This window comes from Euprymna scolopes, chromosome 12 (genome assembly GCF_053919585.1).
Source record: "Euprymna scolopes isolate OS-2025 chromosome 12, ASM5391958v1, whole genome shotgun sequence".
NCBI classification, from domain to species: domain Eukaryota; kingdom Metazoa; phylum Mollusca; class Cephalopoda; order Sepiida; family Sepiolidae; genus Euprymna; species Euprymna scolopes.
This window is the reverse complement of record NC_136493.1, coordinates 85482775-85503287: the sequence shown is the minus strand read 5'-3', so window position 1 is coordinate 85503287 and position 20513 is coordinate 85482775. Positions and strand designations below refer to the sequence as shown.

Genomic DNA, 20513 nt, shown 5'->3' with positions numbered 1-20513 from the left:
ATGACAACTGAAGGTAAAAATTATTTATTTTATATTTAACTAAGTTTAGAATATATTACATGGCTTCTATGAATGAGTTTAATTTAAATTATTTGACTTATTTACTTTTAGAAGATGAAGAAATTGGAAAATATAAAGAAAATAATTTGTTTCTAATTAGTTTATAATTTCAAATGTACTTTTTAAGTAATTAAAAATTTAACATATAAATATAAAAGTTTTATATTCTCATTTATATGAAAAGCAAATTAGTTACTTTGTGAATCTCAGCTAATAGTCTTTTAAATTTGTAATGAATAATAAAGCATTTATTTAAAATAACTTTATTTAATACCATTGTTTGTTAGATAATGTAAACAATACTTTGATTTTTATTTGCTGTAATAATGTGCTTAAATTTATTTTTGAGTTTAGGTTAGGTTACTCCATTAAAAACAGTATTTCTATAGTTTACCAATGTTTTTAGACAGAAAGTAGAATATTGTTTATTTTCTATGTTTAATAGTATACTTTTATAAATGATTTTGATTTCTATTATTAAATCTGTTAGATACTTAGAAGATATTTTTGTTCAGTAGAGACTGTATTAAATGCAAAACTATGTAAACAATATAATCTTATGTTACTTAAATTTTATGCAGATAGAAATAAAATACAGGGTTATAAAGTTTTCAAATAAATTATAAAAACAATTTAATATAATGCCATAGTTTGTCATATTCTATGAAACATTATTGTATTTCTATTGTCATTAAACATTTTTCTTTGTTGGATTTATAGTGCCTTCACCAACACCCGTTATATCTACAATTAGTGTACCTATGACTACAACAGAAGGTATAATATTGTTCACTTTCTATCTTACTAAGTTAAGAATACGTTAAATACAACTTTTATAAATGATTGGAACAATTAAATTTGTTCAATATATTTTGGGAAGAATATTGTGTACGTAGGTGAGGAATTGTTAAGGCAAATATTAAAAAAAAAATATTTTTGTTTTTTTGACGAGCAGAACCCATTAACTGGTGTTTCTTGGTGGAAACATGATCCCCCTCGTAAAAAATTAAACTCCAGTTGTTGTTGGTTGTTACTACTGTTGCTGGCTTATCGCGGACAGTGGCAGCCATGACAGCCATAGCCTAAATATAAAAAAAGCAAGTAAGGGAATGTGTAAATACGGAGGTGGAGCTAATGTAAAAACTTACCGCTGTCCACAAAGTAAAAACAAGTTAAAAAATAAAATGCAAAGTGAATGTATGTGCAGTCTAGGAAAAGTGGTAAAAACAACTTTCTGTAGTCAATGTAATTTGCGTTTAAACTAAAGCCTAGTTAATCTGTATTTTTTTTTATCAGGATTTTGAAGGGGTAGGTGGAATGTATATTTTCACCATTGAGAAAAATCATTTGACATTGGCACTTCCCAGGTTTTTGATGGTACCGAAAACAAAAATAAGGTATACAATTACTGGAAATGCATAGTTTCTAAGATATGAGGAAATGTTAGTTTTAAAAAAGTGGGGATCACTTTCCTCTAATAATTTAATGTAAAATGAACATCCACTTTATGGCCACCTGTTCTTTTTTTGGGGGGGGGCATGTCATGTACAGTGAACTAAATTTAACATTAACTGAGAACCCACACATTGACCCCCCCCCCCCCCCAAAAGAAAAAATTATAGGAGGGGCGGGTCAGACAATCGACTTTGCAAAAAAATAAAAGAAAAAAAAATTTAAGAAACCATTTTCTTTTTGATTATAAATAGACTTGAAAACACTTTTTTTATAAAACAAAATTATGGGCAAGCCAGACAATTGACTTTGCAAAGAAAAAATAAGATATAAAATTTAAGAAACACTTTCTTTTTTTTTTTTATTATAAATAGACTGTTGAAAACACTGTTTTTTTTATAAAACAAAATTTTATATATATATATATATATATATATATATACTAGCAGAAGTACCCGTTGTTGACTGGGTTCAAAAACAGCCTACAGAAAATGGACTGTGATTGATGAAAGTTGATGAAAGTATGATAGGTTATGAAAAGGAGGGGGTTGTAAAGAGATAAGTTTTGATACTCAAAAATTTTACCCTAAGCAAAATATGATGTAAGTAAAGATAATGTTTGCGAAAATATATTTTTTATATCAACTTTGTTTCCATTCGTAACCACGAGTGACCAACAAAATGATGTTTCCTTACAAAGAGAAAATGTTATATATATAATAATATAAATATACAAGAAATAAATGTTACCATAGTCAATAAAAGTTACTTTTATGGTAGAAAAGGTCATTGGTTTGTATGTGTAAGTAGTTTGTAAAAAAAAAAATTTTTTTTTTTTAATTCATGAACCGGTTTAAAAAAAAATCAAAATGGCATGACTTTGAAATGGAGAGCTCCATTTTCAATTTGAAGGAGGGGCACCTGAGCATTCTGTGTTAACAATTTAAGAAAGTTCCCTCAGCATAAGGAATATTTATAAACATATTTTAATGTTTTCCGTTATTTTGTGCTTGAGGAATATTCGATTATGGCATGTGTAGTTTATATAAAAATTAATTTAAGTAGTTATCGCCTCAAATTTCATTTTAATTTCGGTTCGCTGAAATTATTTTAAGTAAAGAGCATTAAAAACTATTTCAAAACAAAAAAAAACATGAACTGAACTTTTATTGACTATGGTAACATTTATTTCTTGTATATTTATTTTTTCGGGTAGTCGTTTTTAGCTTTTCTGCTAAACACTCTTACTAAATAATAGCGAAGAAATATCGAAAAACAAAGAAACAAAAACAGTTTTGAAAAATAATGAAGCTTTACTTACTTTAGTAAAATAATCCAAAACAGCAAAATAGGATATTAAAAAAGTAAACACGTAATTACTTTGGTTTTTTAAAGCAAAGAATCGATATAAATATTAATAAGAAAATGGCGCCCTTTTCAAGCAGAACAGCTTCGTTTTAGTTTTACAGTATTGAACGGTGTAGTATTGCACTGTTGGATTCAGGGTTGTACTATTGTAATGTAAAGAACACGCAGAAAGGGTTGTAATCAACTGAATTCCTTCTAGTACACTGACAAAAAAAAGCTTAAACAGATATATAAATAAAAATAAAAAGGTTATGTAAATGTTTTTAAAAAGACATGTAATCACGTGAACAGGATTTTTGCCTTCTTTTGACACGATAACAAGTAACATTCTTATTTTTTATTATTTATCTATTTATCTATTTTCGAAAGAGTGCCACGTGCAAGTGGAGAAGAAAAAAAACAGTTATGCAAAATTTGTGTTGAGAATTGTCTAAAGTTACGACTTTTATTTTTGGCTTTCACTTTAATAAGAACATGAATTTATGAGGTGAATTTATTTGACACAATATGATTCAACTCAAAAAAATAAATAAAAGCTAATATGAATTAAGATTAAAGTTAAGGTGTTATTGTGGACCCTCACCCCTTTTAAAAAACCTTGTTAAACTTTGTGACATATTTACATTCTATGGAGGTCAGGCGCGAACGAACACCCAATAATTTTATTATACCATATTTCTTCAAACTGAAACATAATTATCAAAGTATACTTATGCAAATAGATATGAAAAGTCTTTTTTAAAGTTTGTGCCATATTTCCATGGGGCTACAGGCGCGGACGCAGACCCCACAATTTTATTATACCATCCATATTTAAGTTGAAACATACTTATCAAAGTATTCTTATGTACATCTATATCAAAAACCCTTGTAAACGTTTTTTTTTTATTTCTTATTTCCATACTTTGGGGGCCAGGCGCGAACGCAACCCCACAATTTTTATGAACCACCGTTCTGGTAGATTAAACATACCCATTCCTGATCCTCGATACATCTTCTATCATTATATGTAATCAGTTTTTTAAAATAGTCAACCATATAGGAGCCTATTCGTGACCAGACACACATACACACACCTTCAGCTTTATATTATATATATATATGTCTGTATGTGTGTGTCTGTGTGTACATATGTATATATATATATATATATATATATATATATATATATATATATATATATACATATGTGTACACAGACTCACACATACACAGACACACACAGGTGTGTAAGTGTGGTCGACTGATACTGGCAACACATAGTTTCTAATATATGTGGAAATGTTAATTTTAAAATAGTGGGTTATCACTTTCCTAGAATAATTGTACGTAAATTGAGCATCTACTTTATGGCCACCTGTTTTGCTAGGGTGATGTGACAATATACAATGAACTCAATTTAACGTACAAAATAATAAATAATAACAATGATTTCTTTGTGTAAAAGAGAATGTGAAAAACACGATTTTTAAATAGAATCCAGTAATGTATTTTTTAAAAAGTCAGTCTTGCAATAAAAAAATTGTGTGTGTGTGTGTGTTTGAGTGTGCATGTGAGCACACACGCGAGTGTGTGTGAGTGTTCGCTAGAGCATGTGACGTGCATGTATATATATATATATATATATATATATACACATGCGCATGATTGTGTACTTTATACACAAAAACGCGCATGCTCGATTGTGTACACATATACACAAAAACATGTACGCACATATTTTTTCCATGTAACTACAATGTAGTTTGTTTTTGAACCCAAAAGCAGAAAACTGTGTTTTTGACATTATCTTCAGCGAAACACAGGAAAGCAAACATATCACACAACTGGAAAAAAGAAAAGGAAACGTATAATATGATATATGTATATAGTAGATATATGTAATAAGTATTTATTTTCAGTAAAATATTTGTCAACCGAGAACTGGTGTTTGGTAATGTAGGCAAGAATGGAATTCTAAGAATAATGGAATTTTCCAAGCTCAGCCAATAGGAATGGGTGGACGATGGCTTGGAAGGCATTAGCAATTTGTAAGGAGAAGGGAAGGTTATGTTTAGTTTATGTGTGTAATAAACAGTTAAGAGTGGTGAAATACAAACATCATAGGAAAATGAAGAATAGTACACGGTGCATAGTGGTAGGACTCGATAATCGGAGAGAGAAATAGGAACATCTTCCTCTGTAGATGTAGTGATCGTGCTGATACTTCTAGGATGAAATATAGGATTAAATTATAATAAATAAATGTGTATAAAATAAGATAGTTAAGTTACATAACACGGGAGTTTAGTCATATTAAATTTGTATGTGCATCTGTTATTGAAAACCTATGGCAATTTAGTGCAAAAAGGGAATTTCTGCAAACAAAATATTATATACAGAATTAAGACATTTTTCAATCATAAAAATTTTTAGATATATTCATGAAAATTTTATATTCTCATTTCTATTGAAGTAAAATTAGTTATATTTTGTATCTTAATAATATGTGTTGATAACTAATGTATGAGTTATGAAAAATTTTATAAAATCTACTGTTTAATTCTAATTTATTAATATTAAACATTTCTTGCATTTTTATTTTATGATAGTTCTCTTTACATTTGTAAGCTACTCCAGTAGCACCCAATGTTTCTTTAGTTATATTACCTAACACATCACTCGATAAGTTTTGGACCTAAATAATTAAAAATATAATGTTTAGGCAAAATTCAACATTATTTATCAATATAATCTCCTATGGTGATACACTAATTTCAACATTTCTCTACTAATTTCATGCCTTTTTTTATTGTATGACTTGTCTTTGATCCAATGTACACTTCAGTTTTGAATATCACTTTTTATTGAGGTCAAATTTATGTTTCTGGAGCATACTTTTAGATCTGTAAGCATCCACTGCTATCTGGGGGCGAAATTTGGAGAATAGGATGAACGCAAAAGCAATTTGAAGTGGTATTTATGTAGTTTTGCCATTGTTGCAATTGATTTCTGACGACATTGTCTGGGTGAAAGAGTACATTTTTCATTCTTCATTTGTAGCTATATTTTTGCAATTTCTTTCGTAAGACACAGCGATAATTGTATAGAATCTTTATGATTAAAGTTTCTGTCTTTCTTAAGATAATGAACATGCAAAATACATTGTGCACCCAAAATACACGGGCTTAATTGTTGACCTAGTATTTTATTTTTTTTTATAAACTGAGCAAACACTTTTAATATAAGTTCATCATTGACATATTAATGCAAAATGGTGAATACACTGACTTCTCACATTTTCAATTCCTCTTCTATCGCATACAATTTCAAATTATGACCTACAAAATGACATTTTGGACTTATTGATGTTTTCCTAGATAACTGGCAAATTTGCGTAACCTGAATGTTCAGCATAATTGTTTGTAATGACTGAGATTAACATCAGTATATCACATCTTAATCATTGCTTTCGAATAATCAAAGTTTTGTTATATATATTTACTTAAATATTTCTACTTTGTAACTTATGTATTTAGGTTCTGTTAAGGCGCATCAAATCTTTACGAGTTTACAACAATGTTCTTACATTAGAATGGGAGCCTACACTATGTGGACTGTGTTAGTCACTTGTTCTAGCTACTGTAATCTCTGTGTGCTTATTAATTGGACTACATGCTTAAAGGTCCACCAGTCACCCCCGAAACTATCTAACTGACCTGTTTACTACATTCTTGAACATCCTGTTGCTCACTTCCGATTCTCAAACTAATTCATTCAATTCCAATTTCTATATCAACTCTTTTCTATGTTCCTAAAACTGACATATTTCAGTCTAGCAATGGCATCATCCTCTAATGTTTAAAATATTTGTTATTATCTTTGACTGATGTTATGTTTTAAATCAGTTTATTTTCATATATTTATCTATTTGTTTTAAAACTGTTTATTCTAACATTTATTAAGTTTAAATGTGCAAATTGCATATTTATTTAGTTACTCTACTCAATTCCTGCAATTACTGCAATTTGTTAGTCTTTACAAAAGTAATTAAAGTTGAAAACTTTAATGAATGAAATGTTTGCTATATTATAGAGTTGATTTTCCTTCTGTTTTTACATGATCCAAATCTTGAGTTCAGTTATTGATTTACTCTGAAAATAAAAACTGAGTTTAATCTCTAATGTGTTACGAATTATATTAAAAAGATTTATGTATTTTGTTGAAATGAATATTATGTTCAATGTGAAATTTATGATTCTGTGTGATTTTTCAACATATTTTTTTCTTTTTTAGTATAGTCTGATTTTACTTAATAGTTAGTCTAATTTTATCTAAAAATTATTAAATAAATGATTATTCTTGTTGGGTTTATAGCTCTATTCACAACACCCAGTATGTCTACATTGAGCATACCTATGATCACTGAAAATAAAAAATTATTTATTTTCTATTTAACTAAGTTTAGAATATATTACATGGCTTCTATGAATGAGTTTAATTCAAATTATTTGACTTATTTACTTTTAGAAGATGAAGAAATTGGAAAATATGAAGAAAATAATTTGTTTCTAATTAGTTTATAATTTCAAATGTACTTTTTAAGTAATTAAAAATTTAACATATAAATATAAAAGTTTTATATTCTCATTTATATGAAGAGCAAATTAGTTACTTTGTGAATCTCAGCTAATAGTCTTTTAAATTTGTAATGAATTATAAAGCATTTATTTTAAATAACTTTATTTAATACCATTGTTTGTTAGATAATGTAAACAATACTTTGATTTTTTTTGCTGTAATAATGTGCTTAAATTTATTTTTGAGTTTAGGTTAGGTTACTCCATTAAAAACAGTATTTCTATAGTTTACCAATGTTTTTAGACAGAAAGTAGAATATTGTTTATTTTCTATGTTTAATAGTATACTTTTATAAATGATTTTGATTTCTATTATTAAATCTGTTAGATACTTAGAAGATATTTTTGTTCAGTAGAGACTGTATTAAATGCAAAACTATGTAAACAATATAATCCTATATTACTTAAATTTTATGCAGATAGAAATAAAATACAGGGTTATAAAGTTTTCAAATAAATTATTAAAACAATTTAACATAATATCATGGATTGTCATATTCTATTAAAGATTTTTTATTACTATTCTCAATAAATGTATATCTTTGTTTGGTTTATAGCTCTTCCAACAACACCTGGTCTATCTACAATTAGTGTACCTATGACTACAAGAGAAGGTATAATATTGTTCACTTTACTTTACTATTTTAAGAATATATTAAATACAACTTTTATAAATAATTGGAATAATTAATTTTTTTCAATATATATTGAGGAAGAATATTATATATGTAGGTGTGAAATTTTTAAGGCAAATATTAAAAAAAAATATTTAATCTTTATTTTTGATTGAGACATTTTTTAATCATAAAAATTATTAGATATATTCATGAAAATTTTATATTTTTATTTCTATGAAAGGTAGATTAGTTATATGATGTATATTAATGATATGTGTAGATATATAATGTAGGAGTTATGAAGAATTTTATAAAATCTACTCTATTTAATTCTAGTTCATTTAAACCTAGCATAGAGACCTGACGTGAACTGGGATATAATAAGGATCAACAAATGTTTCATATGTGCAATATTTTTATTGTTTTTGAAATCAGTGAAATTGCCAATATTTTAATTAAATAGATCAATTGCCTTCTCTAGCCGGTAACCCACTGTGGTGCAACTGGAGGAAGCATCAAATGCTTTCTTGCAGGTACTTAATCCGTAATACATATTAGTAATTTTATCAATTATTTTCATATAATAGCTTTTATTAAAGTTTAAAATGCAGAAGTCAAGTATCATCGTTCAATTATGCTCTAAATGGAAACATTCATTTCATTATCAAGGAACCTACTTTATATGCCTGACTATTCTGTTTTTGCATTGATAAAACTTCTCAAATGTTAAGTTGGGTAAGGGTGTTAACTTTGGTAAAAATCAGACTGTTCCTTCTTTAATTAGATTTTTCTGATTATTGATTTGTGATACTTAACTCTCCTAGTGACACAAAGTATATTTGTGTGAAATTTTAATACAATCTGCCCTTCCATTTCAGAGTCAATAGGAAATAAATTCACACATGCACAGACACACAGATAAAGTGTTTTTGATATATAAGTAGAGATTTCTTGCATTTTATTTCTTAGTAAAAATGTCAATCCATTTCACATTTGTAAATTACTTAAGTAACGCCAATGTTTCTATATTTATTTTACACATCACTCAATAAATAATTTTTAGTAAACTTTCTTATGATCTCCTTTTAGGGTGATTAACTAATTCCAACATTTCTCTAGCAATTTGATGCCTTTATTATAGAACGATTTGTCTTTAACGTAAAATGCACATCACTTTCCAATATCACTTTTGATTGGAACTAAATCTATGTTCCTGGAGTATATTTTTGAAGTCTCTAAACATCCAGTAGTAGCTGAAAGCGAAATTCAAAGAGTTGTATGAGTACAGAAGCAATTTAAAGTGGTATTTATGTGGTTTAGACATTGTTGCAGTTGATTTCTGACAGCATTGTCTTAATAAAAATGCACCTTTTTCCTTCATTTGTGGCTGCTTTTTAATCAATTCTTAAGAACTTTTCATTGAATAAAGACAATATTAGTTGAAAACTGAAAATATATAAATGATTTAATTAGACCTTCCTTACTATTTTTTGCAGATATTATTAAAATAGAGGGATAATCTATATATATAAAAGGCAAAATGTGTGTGGCCATTTCGAGTATGTCTCGCAAAGGCTTCTTTTGCACACGCTCCTGGTGTCGTTACTATTGCTTAAAACTGTTTATATACCTCCTATATCATAATATGTAGGATTTGAGAATGCGGGTCGTCTCTAGATTTATTTACGTTGACTTTTATGAGATTCGCGCTATTTCGATCTGTCCCCTATTTGTCCTGCATTTTAGTATAAATACAGTTAAATTAAATTAAAACGTTCTCGGCTTTCGCGCTGCTTTCCCCCCTTCCCACCATCATCCGGGGGGAAGTGAAAACTAAAAATAACGATCCCGCGATGACCTCATTTAGCATCTTCCTGTCAATCAAACCTCTTTTACTAGCTTTATAAGCCTTAACTTAACACGCTAATCAATTACTCTCACTCGTGGTCGAGACGGTTAAGTAGTTGGCATTGGTTTCCGCGTCAAGACTACTGGGTTCAATCCCCCCTCCCGACCAAAACTATTTTTTTTTCTTTTACACCTTTAAATACCCGGGCAACGTTATTTTTTTATTACTTCGATTATTCTTTAGTTTACCCCCCCCCCCCCCCCCCCCGGCTTATTTATGCCATTTTTTTTCCGTTTTTTTTTTTTTTTTTTTTTTACATCATCTTTTTTATAATATTTAAGCAGGATTATTAATTCCCCCCCCCATACACACACCTACAAACACCCGGGCAACGCCAGGTACCCCCCCCCCCCCGCTAGTAAATAAATAATTCTAAGCAATACTTTAGTTTATTACATGCCATTAAACATTATATTTTCATTCTTAACAAATGTGATCATTTTGCTACATTTGATCATTCAGCAACATCCAGTATATCTACATCATATTTAGTCAGTGGTGTTGCAACTGTTTTTGCTGCCCAGAGTGGTTGTAAGATTTATCCCACCCCCACTGGCATTTGATAACCTGTTAACCTTCAATATTCCAAAAAAGCCCTCAAAATATTTATTTTCATGGAACTACAATCAAGGGTCTAATTTTAGACTGCTGCTATTAGTTCTAAACTTTCATCTTATTACAGTACTCCTATACATATACAGTCATCATCAAGGAAAACCAAATATTTTTCAAAACAGAAATACATAATTCAAATTATAAAAAAATTGTTAAATTAATTGGCTACGCAAGCAAATCTATATATCTATAAAAGTGAAAGTGTGTGTGTGTGTGCGTGTGTGTACATTTCCCTACCAAATAACTCTGTCAATTTTTGGTCTAGTGACTCGAGATTTATAAGGAATATTGAGATTTTGGAAAATCTTTTTAATCAGTTTTCAGCCAGAAATTTGACTGTCAAGAGGTAAAAGTTCAACGATTTGACCTTTGAAAGCTCTATTAAACTCCTCTGCCAATTTTAGGTCTGAACACTTGAAATTTTAAATGTGAGTTACTTGGACATGGATCAATCTTTTTAGTTTGATTTGAGCCCCAAAAAATAAATGTTAAGGGGCCAAAATTAGGGTCAGAGTTAAAAAAAAATTTGACCTCTGTGGTCTCTACCAAATCACTCAGCCAATTTCTGTTCTAAACATTTGAAATTTTACATAAGTGGTATTCAAAGAAAGGGAAAGCTTTTTAATCGGTTTGGGTCGAAAATTTGAGTTGCGAAAGGGTCAAGGTTCAAGGTTGAAAACCTGGAGATTTGACCTTTGCGGTATCTAGCAAACTACTCAACACGTTTTGGGTCTAAACATTTGAAATTTATACATAACAGGTATTCAGACATGCGGCAAGCATTTTAATCAGTTTGGGGGCGAAAATTAGGCTGCCAAAAGGTCATAGTTGAAAGAGTTGACCTTTGCAAATTCTACCAAATTCCTCTGCCAATTTTGGATCTAAAGACTTGAAATTTAAAATGTAGGTAACTTGAACATGGGTAAAACTTTGTATTTTGATTTGAGACCAAAATAATAGATGTTAAGGGGTCAAAATTGGGGTCAAAGTTAAAAAATTGACCTCTGCAGCAGTCTCTAGAAAATAACTCCGACAAATTTTGGTCTAAACATTTGAAATCTTACATAAAGTGTATTCACATGTAGGGCAAGTTATGAACAGTACATAGGGCATGAGCAAAGCCGGACTGAACTGCTAGTATAATAATAAATTTAAATAAGAACTTTTGAAAACCTGAAGATGTTAGGATATGATAAAATCCTTTTTATTTACTTTTTTGTTATTGTTAAAGTCTGAATTTTTGCCAAAAACATGGCTTTATCAAGGAGAGGATAGTTCGATGTAGTTTTCATTTCTTTATCTTCATAATGTTGTTATTAAAGGGTCAAGCCCCCTGAAAAGAAAAAAAACATTTTGTATCAGTGCTGCTTGAAATCTGTGTGTGTAATCGCTTAGTTTAAGTGCAAAATTTAAGAAATGAAGAGTCACACATTTCAGAAAAAAATTTTTTTATATAAATTTAAATGAGAATATTGGAAAACCTGAAAATGTTATGAAATGATAAAATCATCTTTATTTACTTTTTTTATTTTTTGTTGTTTATAATATTTCAACCCTTTTAAAAATAGTTTTAAAATTTTTTTAATAAATTTATTTATAAATTGCAAATAATGCTATCAATTTACATTTGGTCAGAGAACTGCCTCAAGACATCAAATTGGTTAAATATTTAAAGACATTTTGTGCTCTTTTTTTGGCAAAGTTATCAATAACTCTATCAAAATTTTTTTCAAAAAGAACTGTAGTTTCACAAATAGGAATGTGGTTTCACATAACAATTTCATATATAAAAATACTGTAAAAGTAGAATTTCATGGTCCTTTCTCTGGATAATTACCAAAATAAAACAATGAAATGAAAAATAAAACAAAAACAATGAAATAAAATAACTAAAAAATAATGTAATCTTCCAGAATAGCAAACAAAGCAATTTTAATGTCTTTTTTTAATTAAGAATAAAAATAGTGTGAAAAAATGTAAATAAATAAATTAAAACAGAAAAAAAAAAATCTAGTTAGGTTAGGTAAAAAAAGTAGCTTGCCTTTGGTAACATTTGTTTTTTTGTTATTTATTGTTTCACCCATTTTGGAAAAAAAAAACGAAATAAAAAGTTTTTTTTCATTTCATTGTTTTTGTTTTGGTAATTATGCAGAGAAAGAACAATGAAATTCCAATTTTACAATATCTTTTGTTTATTAAAATGTTATGTGAAACTACAGTCTAGTTGAAACCAAAACAAAAAAAAACATTTTTTAGTTATTTCATTTCATTATTAACATATTCATAACAAGTACAGAGTAGTTAAAAATTAAAATATAGTTATTATTATTTATTGTTGTGAACAGCTGAGTTGTTGTTTTTGTTATTTTTTCTTGCAAGGCCGTACAGTCGACTTGCTAATTCCGTTTGCCTAAAATTTGTGTTCTGTTCCATTTTTTTACATCCATTTCTGGCTTCCATCTTGTGTATGACTTTAGTCAAGATTACCCAAGGAATGGATGACTTGAGACTTTTTTTTAGAAAAAAAAAAATTTATATGCTTTTGTTTATGACAAACTCCCCCACCACACACAAAAGTTGAGGTTCATGTAGAATAAAAAAATCGAATGATAAAACATTTTTATTATATTTTATTCAAATCAAGTACAAGTTGCATTGTGGCCACTGAAGTTTTCAATTTGAATATAATTTTAATTTACGGAGCGGGTGGGGGTAAAAAATTCAACCTCGAGAAAAAAAAATTTTCAATAGAAAAATTGATATATCCTAAGGTGGCCTATTAATTCGGACAATCAAAGATAATGTATTCCGTGAAAGGAATAAACAAACATATACTGTGGTTTGAATACAGAAAAAAAAGTTTATTTACGTATTTACATAGAGACAAATAAAGCATGTTAATGTCCAGGGAGGAAGTCTCTGTTTTTTCCAAGGGTCCGGTGAAAACCGGTGATTTGGTTCCTTATGTAGAATGTTCCAGGTTGGTTACATATCTCCACATAACACCTCCCCTCAAGCCAATTTCTCCTTGGAGAATTTTGCTTAATACTGTTTGTTTTTAGGTCTGGGGCTCAGTTGGTTTACTTTTCTTTTCACCCTTGTACTTTTTCTCCTCAATACCGTTTGAGGGGGGGGGGGCTGGTGGTGAAACTGGTACTCTCTGACCTGAAGTAGAAGATACTACTCTCGGAGTTTTGTGTTATGGGTAGAGGAATATTAAAAGAGTCATACAGAACCTCTAAGGACAGTTCATTATCTTTTGCCTGTTTGTAGTCATCAGTGTGTCAAGGTCTTAGCTGATTCATATGCCTGCGACAGTCAAATTTACTACTTCTTACCAAATAATGAACTATTGGCTTCGTTGATCCGTCTTCCAGTCTATGGAGAAGTACTGCTCCTATATTATAATCACTTGCATCTTACGCCACAGTCAATTCTTCTGTGGATCGAAGTGTGTCAGTGCTAAATCAGATAGCAGGCATTTCTTAATCTCTTCAAATGCACTTTGGCACTTCTTTGACCAAATCCACTTTCGTCCTTTTTTTTGATAATTCGTTCAATAGTGCTCTCAATTTATGCATTTTTGGAATATAGATAGCATAATATTGTGTTAAACCCCCAAAAGATTGTAACTAGGCAACATTGCTAGATGCTGGCATCCTCTCAATGGCTTCTGTTCTCTGAGGATCCGATCTTCTGCCTTGGCTGTCAATGATTTGACCCAGATATTTTATCTGTTTTAAAAGAAATTCACATTTTTCGGCACTCAATTCGAAACCAAATTCCTCAATTCTTTGGAAAACTGTGCCGATATGCTCCTTATGTTCCTGCACATTTCTACTCTTTATAAGAATGTCATGCAAATATGCGATTGCAAAACCTAAATCAGCAAGCATTGTGTCCATTATTTGCTGAAATAACGCTGGAGCTACTTTCAAACCAAAAGGAAACCTTTTGAGTCTGAAGAGTCCTAAATGGGTATTGATACACAAATACTTCGAACATTCTTCACTGACTTTTACCTGAAGATAAATCAATTTTGGAGAAAATTTTCCCTTCATTCAGCTTTGTAAAAATATCTTCAGGTGATGGGAGTGGATAACTATGATCCATAAGACAGTCATTGAGGTCTAGAAAAATCGGCACATACCCGGATCCTCTTATTTTGCTTTTTAACATATACAGTGGGGCTTTTTCAACTACACCATTTTCCTGCAGTCTCTGCAGTTCAATTTCAATATCTTCTTTTGAAGAAAAAGGCACGTTTCTTTTTTGGCTTAAAAACAGGTTTCACATTTTACTTTAGTTCAAAATTCACTTCGGTCTTAGTACACATACCTAACCCCTCAGAAAAACCCCTGGGGAATTCACTTTTTAAGACCGTAAGAAAATCCTCATTTTGTTTGGAATTTTTCTTTTCAGCTACACTCACATTGTTACAAAATGAATTTATGGGTAGCTCCCATAAATGAAACAAAACGATCCAATCAATTCTGAAAAGGCAAGAATTTATACCTGGAACAACTGACACTTGTAGAAAAAGTTTTTGATTCAAGGGATACACTGCAATTAAATTCTCCCATGAATTTTAATCTCTTGCCAGATACTCCTTTGGCAATTTTAAATGTTTTGTCTAGTTTTGGACACCCAATCCTCTTCCAGGTCACTTCGTCGATAATTGAAATATCGCTACCTGTATCCAAAAGTAGTTTCACTATGTGACCATTTATTTTGGTATTGACAGATTTTCTTTTACCTCCTTGTCTCACTTCTTTATTTGCCAACACCATATTTACTTTAGACTTAAATTTTTGTCTTTGTTTATTTTGTTTAATTCGGCACTGGGAAGCTCAATGTTCGACTAAACCACATTTGGCACAAGGTTGGTCTTTAAAAGGGCAATTTTTTCTTAAGTTAAGAATCAATTAAATGAGCATTTCTATAAATGATTTAATTTAAATTTGTTCATCCTCTTCTTGATGATGAAAAATATTTTAAAGAAATATAAAAAAAGTGTTTAATTCTGTCTTATTTGTTAATAACATTTGTTTTATTTTTTATAAAATGGTTGCATATATTTATAACAGTTATGTTTTTATTAATATGAAAAGTAGATTGCATGTATATTGGATCTTATGAAATAATCTGTGCAGATGTGTAATGAATAATAAATTGTTTATTAAAGACTACTTCATTTAATAATTTAGTTTGTTAGATAGTCTTGCACATGTCTTGGTTTTCATGTATAACAAAAAGGTAATATATTTTTCACATATGTCAATTTCATTGCATGGTATATTGCTGCCACATCTGTCTATTGCATCAACCACTAGCCCCTCTCATTGGACAGAGTGCCAAAAAGAGGTTCTAATCTAATATTTTCCACACTATATGGCAAGTTCCAGTCTCTGTCCTCTTACTACAGTATTGCATTCCGGTGCTTGTTTTTCAAGTACTTTCATGAACTGTTCTCTGATGAATTTACTGCACTTTTACTCCCTCAACATAAATACCTCTATCCATCCAATGAGCAAAAACAAAAAAAAAAACAAAAAAAAAATCCTACACCTTCACTGTATAGGTTCCTAGATGATGGAAGATTTTCTACTATAATAGATTCTTTTTTCTACCACTTACCTTTGGAATTTCCTTCATACTCACTGTTTCCTTGACTATACCAACATGTAGAAATTTAAATATGAAGTGAACAAAAATCTTGCTGTTCCCTCCCATCTCCCCACATTGCTCCCTTTTAATTTGGTCCTTATTACAGAAGCCTCAGTCTCAGCAGCAGTATACTTTCTTTCTTATTCAAGTTTTGATAGTATAAAGATTTTTTTTCTAATAATATTTAAACCTATAATGAATAGTATAGCATATATAATTAAATATTTCTCTAATTAATGCTGCGGTCTCTACCAAATTACATAAAAAGTATTCAGAGATAGAGCAAGTTTTTTTTTTTTTTTAGATATTATTGTTTTTCTTACTTTTATTCTTAGAAAAATTTTTCACATATTACAAAATATAAAATATTATTTACTTTGTGTGTTAATACTTTAAGAATGCATTAAATAAATACTTCTATAAATGTATTTGATTTGACTTATATTTAATCATTGAATACATTTCTGATGTAGAAACCCTATTGATCGAAAAATACAATTACATAAATGATGTAATTATATGTAACCTACTATTGTATGCATGCATTAAGATTTACTTTGTTAAAAATTTTCACAATAAATCATTATTATTATTTCATATTTTCTAGTTTGCTATAATGCATTAAACATTAAATTCTCAAATGTTTTTAAATTTTTAGGTCCTCTAACAACACGCAGTATATCTACAATTAATGTACCTACAGTTTCAACAGAAGGTAGAGTATTTACTAATTTTGTATTAGGAATCAATTAGATAAGTATTTCTATAAAGTATCTTAATTTTAATTATTTGATTTCTTCACTTTTTGAATATGAGAAATATTCTAAGAAAATATGAATAAAATAATGTTTCTTATCAGTTAATTTCTTAATTTAGAAACACATTTAAGTTTAAAAAAAATGAGATATATTCTTATATATTCTTTATAGTAAAGGTAAATTAGTAAATCATGAATTTTTCTAATAATAGCATTATGACTTATAATAACTAGTAAAATAGTTATTTAATATTATGTTATTTAAGACTAATTTTTTTTAGATAGTATTAGATGTTACTTTACTCTTATTTCTTTTTATTGGCATAAGTTAATCCAGTAAAAAGTTTCTACAGTCATTTCATTTATGTTTTCAACAGGTAGTATTCATTTTTTATTTGATAGATAAATAAATGATGTAATCATGTTTCTACTGTTTGAAGTTGATATAAATAAAATAGAGCATAAATAACTAAAATAATTTCATATAATTTTTATATCATTGATTAAATATTCTTTATTTCATTCTTAACAAAAGTATTATATGCTTTATTGAATTTATAGGTCCTCCAACAACACCTGCTATATCTACAATTAGTGCACCTATGACTTCAACAGAAGGTAAGATATTGTTCATTTTCTATTTCACTAAGTTAAAAATTAATTAAATCATTTTTTTATTATTGATTTTAATTATTTATCTTGTTCAAGTTTTGAAGATGAGAAATACTTTAGAAAATATTAAAAAAATGATTTGTTTGTAATTTGTTAAAAAATACTGACTTGAAGACTTTTTCAATCATAAAAATTATTACATATTAGCAGTTCAGCTCGGCTTTGCTCAGGCTCTATGTACTGTTCATAACTTTATGTGGATATGTATATATTAAAAAGTGTGCATATGTACGGTAATACCTTTCGATATAATAGGCTTCCTTAATTACCAAAGAGAAAAGTTGGTAGAGACTGCAGAGATCAAATTTGTTAAAAGTTTGACCCTAATTTTGACCCCTTAACATTTATTGTTTTGGGTTCAAATCAAATTAAAAAGCTGGATTTATGTCCAAGTAATGTACACCTAAAATTTCAAGTGTTTAGATCCTAAATTGAGGGAGGAGTATAGTAGAGTTTGCAAAGGTCAACTTTGATCTCTTGGCAGCCAAATTTTCACCCAAAATCTAATTAAAAAGTTTGCCACATGTCTGAATAAAATAATTTGTTTCTTATCAGTTTATAATTTCTTAATTTAGAAATACATTTCAGCTTTAAAAAATTAGATATATTCTTATATATTCTTTATATAAAAGGTGAAATCATGAATTTCAAATGTTTAGACCAAAAATTGGTTGAGTAGTTTCCTAAAGACAGCAAAGGTCAAATCTTTTGAACTTTGACCGCTTGGCAGTCAATTTTTTAACCAAAAGCCAATTAAAAAGCTTGCTCTATCTGAATACTTTTTATGTAAAATTTCAAATGTTTAGACCAAAAATTGACTGAGTAATTTGGTAGAGACCGCAGAGGTCAAATTTTTTTTAACTTTGACCCCAATCTTGGCCCCTTAACATTTATTTTTTGGGGCTCAAATCAAATTAAAAATTTGATCCATGTTCAAGTAGCCTACATTTAAAATTTCAAGTATTTTGACCCAAAATTGACGGAGGAGTTTGATAGAGTTTTCAAAGGTCAAATCGTTGAACTTTGACCCCTTAACAGCTAAATTTCTGGCTGAAAACCGATTAAAAAAGTTTTCCCAAATCTCAATACTCCTTATATCAAGTTTTGAATCTGTAGACCGAAAATTGACAGAATAGTTTGGTAGGAAAATGTACACACACATACACACACAAACAGGCAATTTCACTTTTACAGATATATGGATTTATGAAATTTTTTGTATTTTTTATTTCTATGAAACGTAGATTAGTTACATAATGTACCTTACCTAATTAGCAGAACTTTAATGAGTAATAGCCTATTTATAGATAAAAAAACTTTGTTCACCATATATAGAAACCATTTTCAGGTTCAAGCAGTGAAAAGCTTAAAGCTGAAATATTTGATGAACCTATGATAAAGGACATTGATCAAAGATTAAACATTCATGAATTCAATGATTAGTACGAGGGGCATTAAATAAGAAATGTCTCTGATTGACTTCTCGTAGGAGTAGAACAAAATTTTGCACAGTTATTAATCTATGTCTACATAGGAACCACCCAGTTACACATTTCTGCCATCATTTAATGCAGCTTTGGAGACCGTTTTTGTAGAACATCTCGGCTGGGTTCTCCAACCATAACATGACTTTGAAAATCAAGACTGCATCATTTGGGAAATGCTTTCATTTCGAAAACAACTTCATGACTGAGAAGAGATGAAAGTCAGAGGGTACAAGGTCAGTAGAGTAGGGAGTGAAGTGGGGTATGATTTCATAATTACACACTTATGTTCCTGATCTTGCAAAATGTGCGGTGTGGACCAGAGCATCGTCTTGCAGAAGAAGGATACTTTTGATGATCTTGCCTTGCTTGTGGAGTTTGATAGCTTCTCTTAATTTACTGAAAAGTGAAACATAATAGGCTCTTATAATTATAGTACTCTTTACCAGAGAATTTTCATCACTAATCTATCCTGGTTCTAGAAGACTGAACATGACCATGCCAGCAGAGGGCTGTGCATTTGCCTTCTTTGGAGGTGGTAAGTCCAAGTATTTTCACTGCATTGACTGGGCTTTGGTCTCTAGATCATAGTAATATACTCAGGTTTTATCCTGCATACTCAATCCTTTGAAAAGCTTTGACTGATCTACCTGACACATATCCAAATTCATCCTTGGACACTCAACATGTTCTAGCTTCTGGAACAGTGTCAGCAACCTGAGAATCCATGTGGCAGATACCTTATGCATATGCAAATGGTTATGAATGATAGTTTTCACAGATCCTAGCCTAAGTTTGACCTCTTGAGTTATTTGGCAAGTAATCATGTGTCGATCTTCCAAATTGTTTGACTCAACTTGATAAACAAATGTCTCATCAATGGCAGCAGGGGTACGATCAGGTCTGGAAGCTGTTTCTACAGATTTCTGACCATGTTTGAACTCATGATGTCTGCATTTTACAAGGTAATATGATAGGACGTATGCTTCTTTCATTTCATCAAGAGTCTCCTGTGGTGTGCACCCTTTCAAATACAAGAATTGGACCACTACCCAACATTTAACATGCTACATTTCACATCTGACTAAGCTCAAACACTTGTAAATCAGAAACTACAATTAGTTTAGAGTTGTAAGTTTCCATGTAACCCATAGAGATATAAATTATTGCATATGCAAAAATTCAGCTTAATCAGACAAATGGAAGTAGATCAAAGCATTACTTATTGAATGACCCGCATATTGAGTCTTCTATTTAGAATCATCTGTAAATGTGGTTCCAAATTTTCTCTGA

At 29.6% G+C, this 20513-nt stretch overlaps 1 protein-coding gene across 1 annotated transcript in view; it reads left to right on the top strand.

Moving 5' to 3' along the window:
- Positions 1 to 20513, top strand: part of LOC145291080 (uncharacterized) — an 86791-nt gene continuing 66278 nt past the window's right edge. The window contains exons 1-4 of the mRNA XM_080136595.1: positions 1 to 13; positions 781 to 837; positions 16966 to 17022; positions 17626 to 17682. Coding sequence (XP_079992721.1) covers positions 1 to 13; positions 781 to 837; positions 16966 to 17022; positions 17626 to 17682 — 184 coding nt within the window. The remainder of the gene's footprint in view (positions 14 to 780; positions 838 to 16965; positions 17023 to 17625; positions 17683 to 20513) is intronic.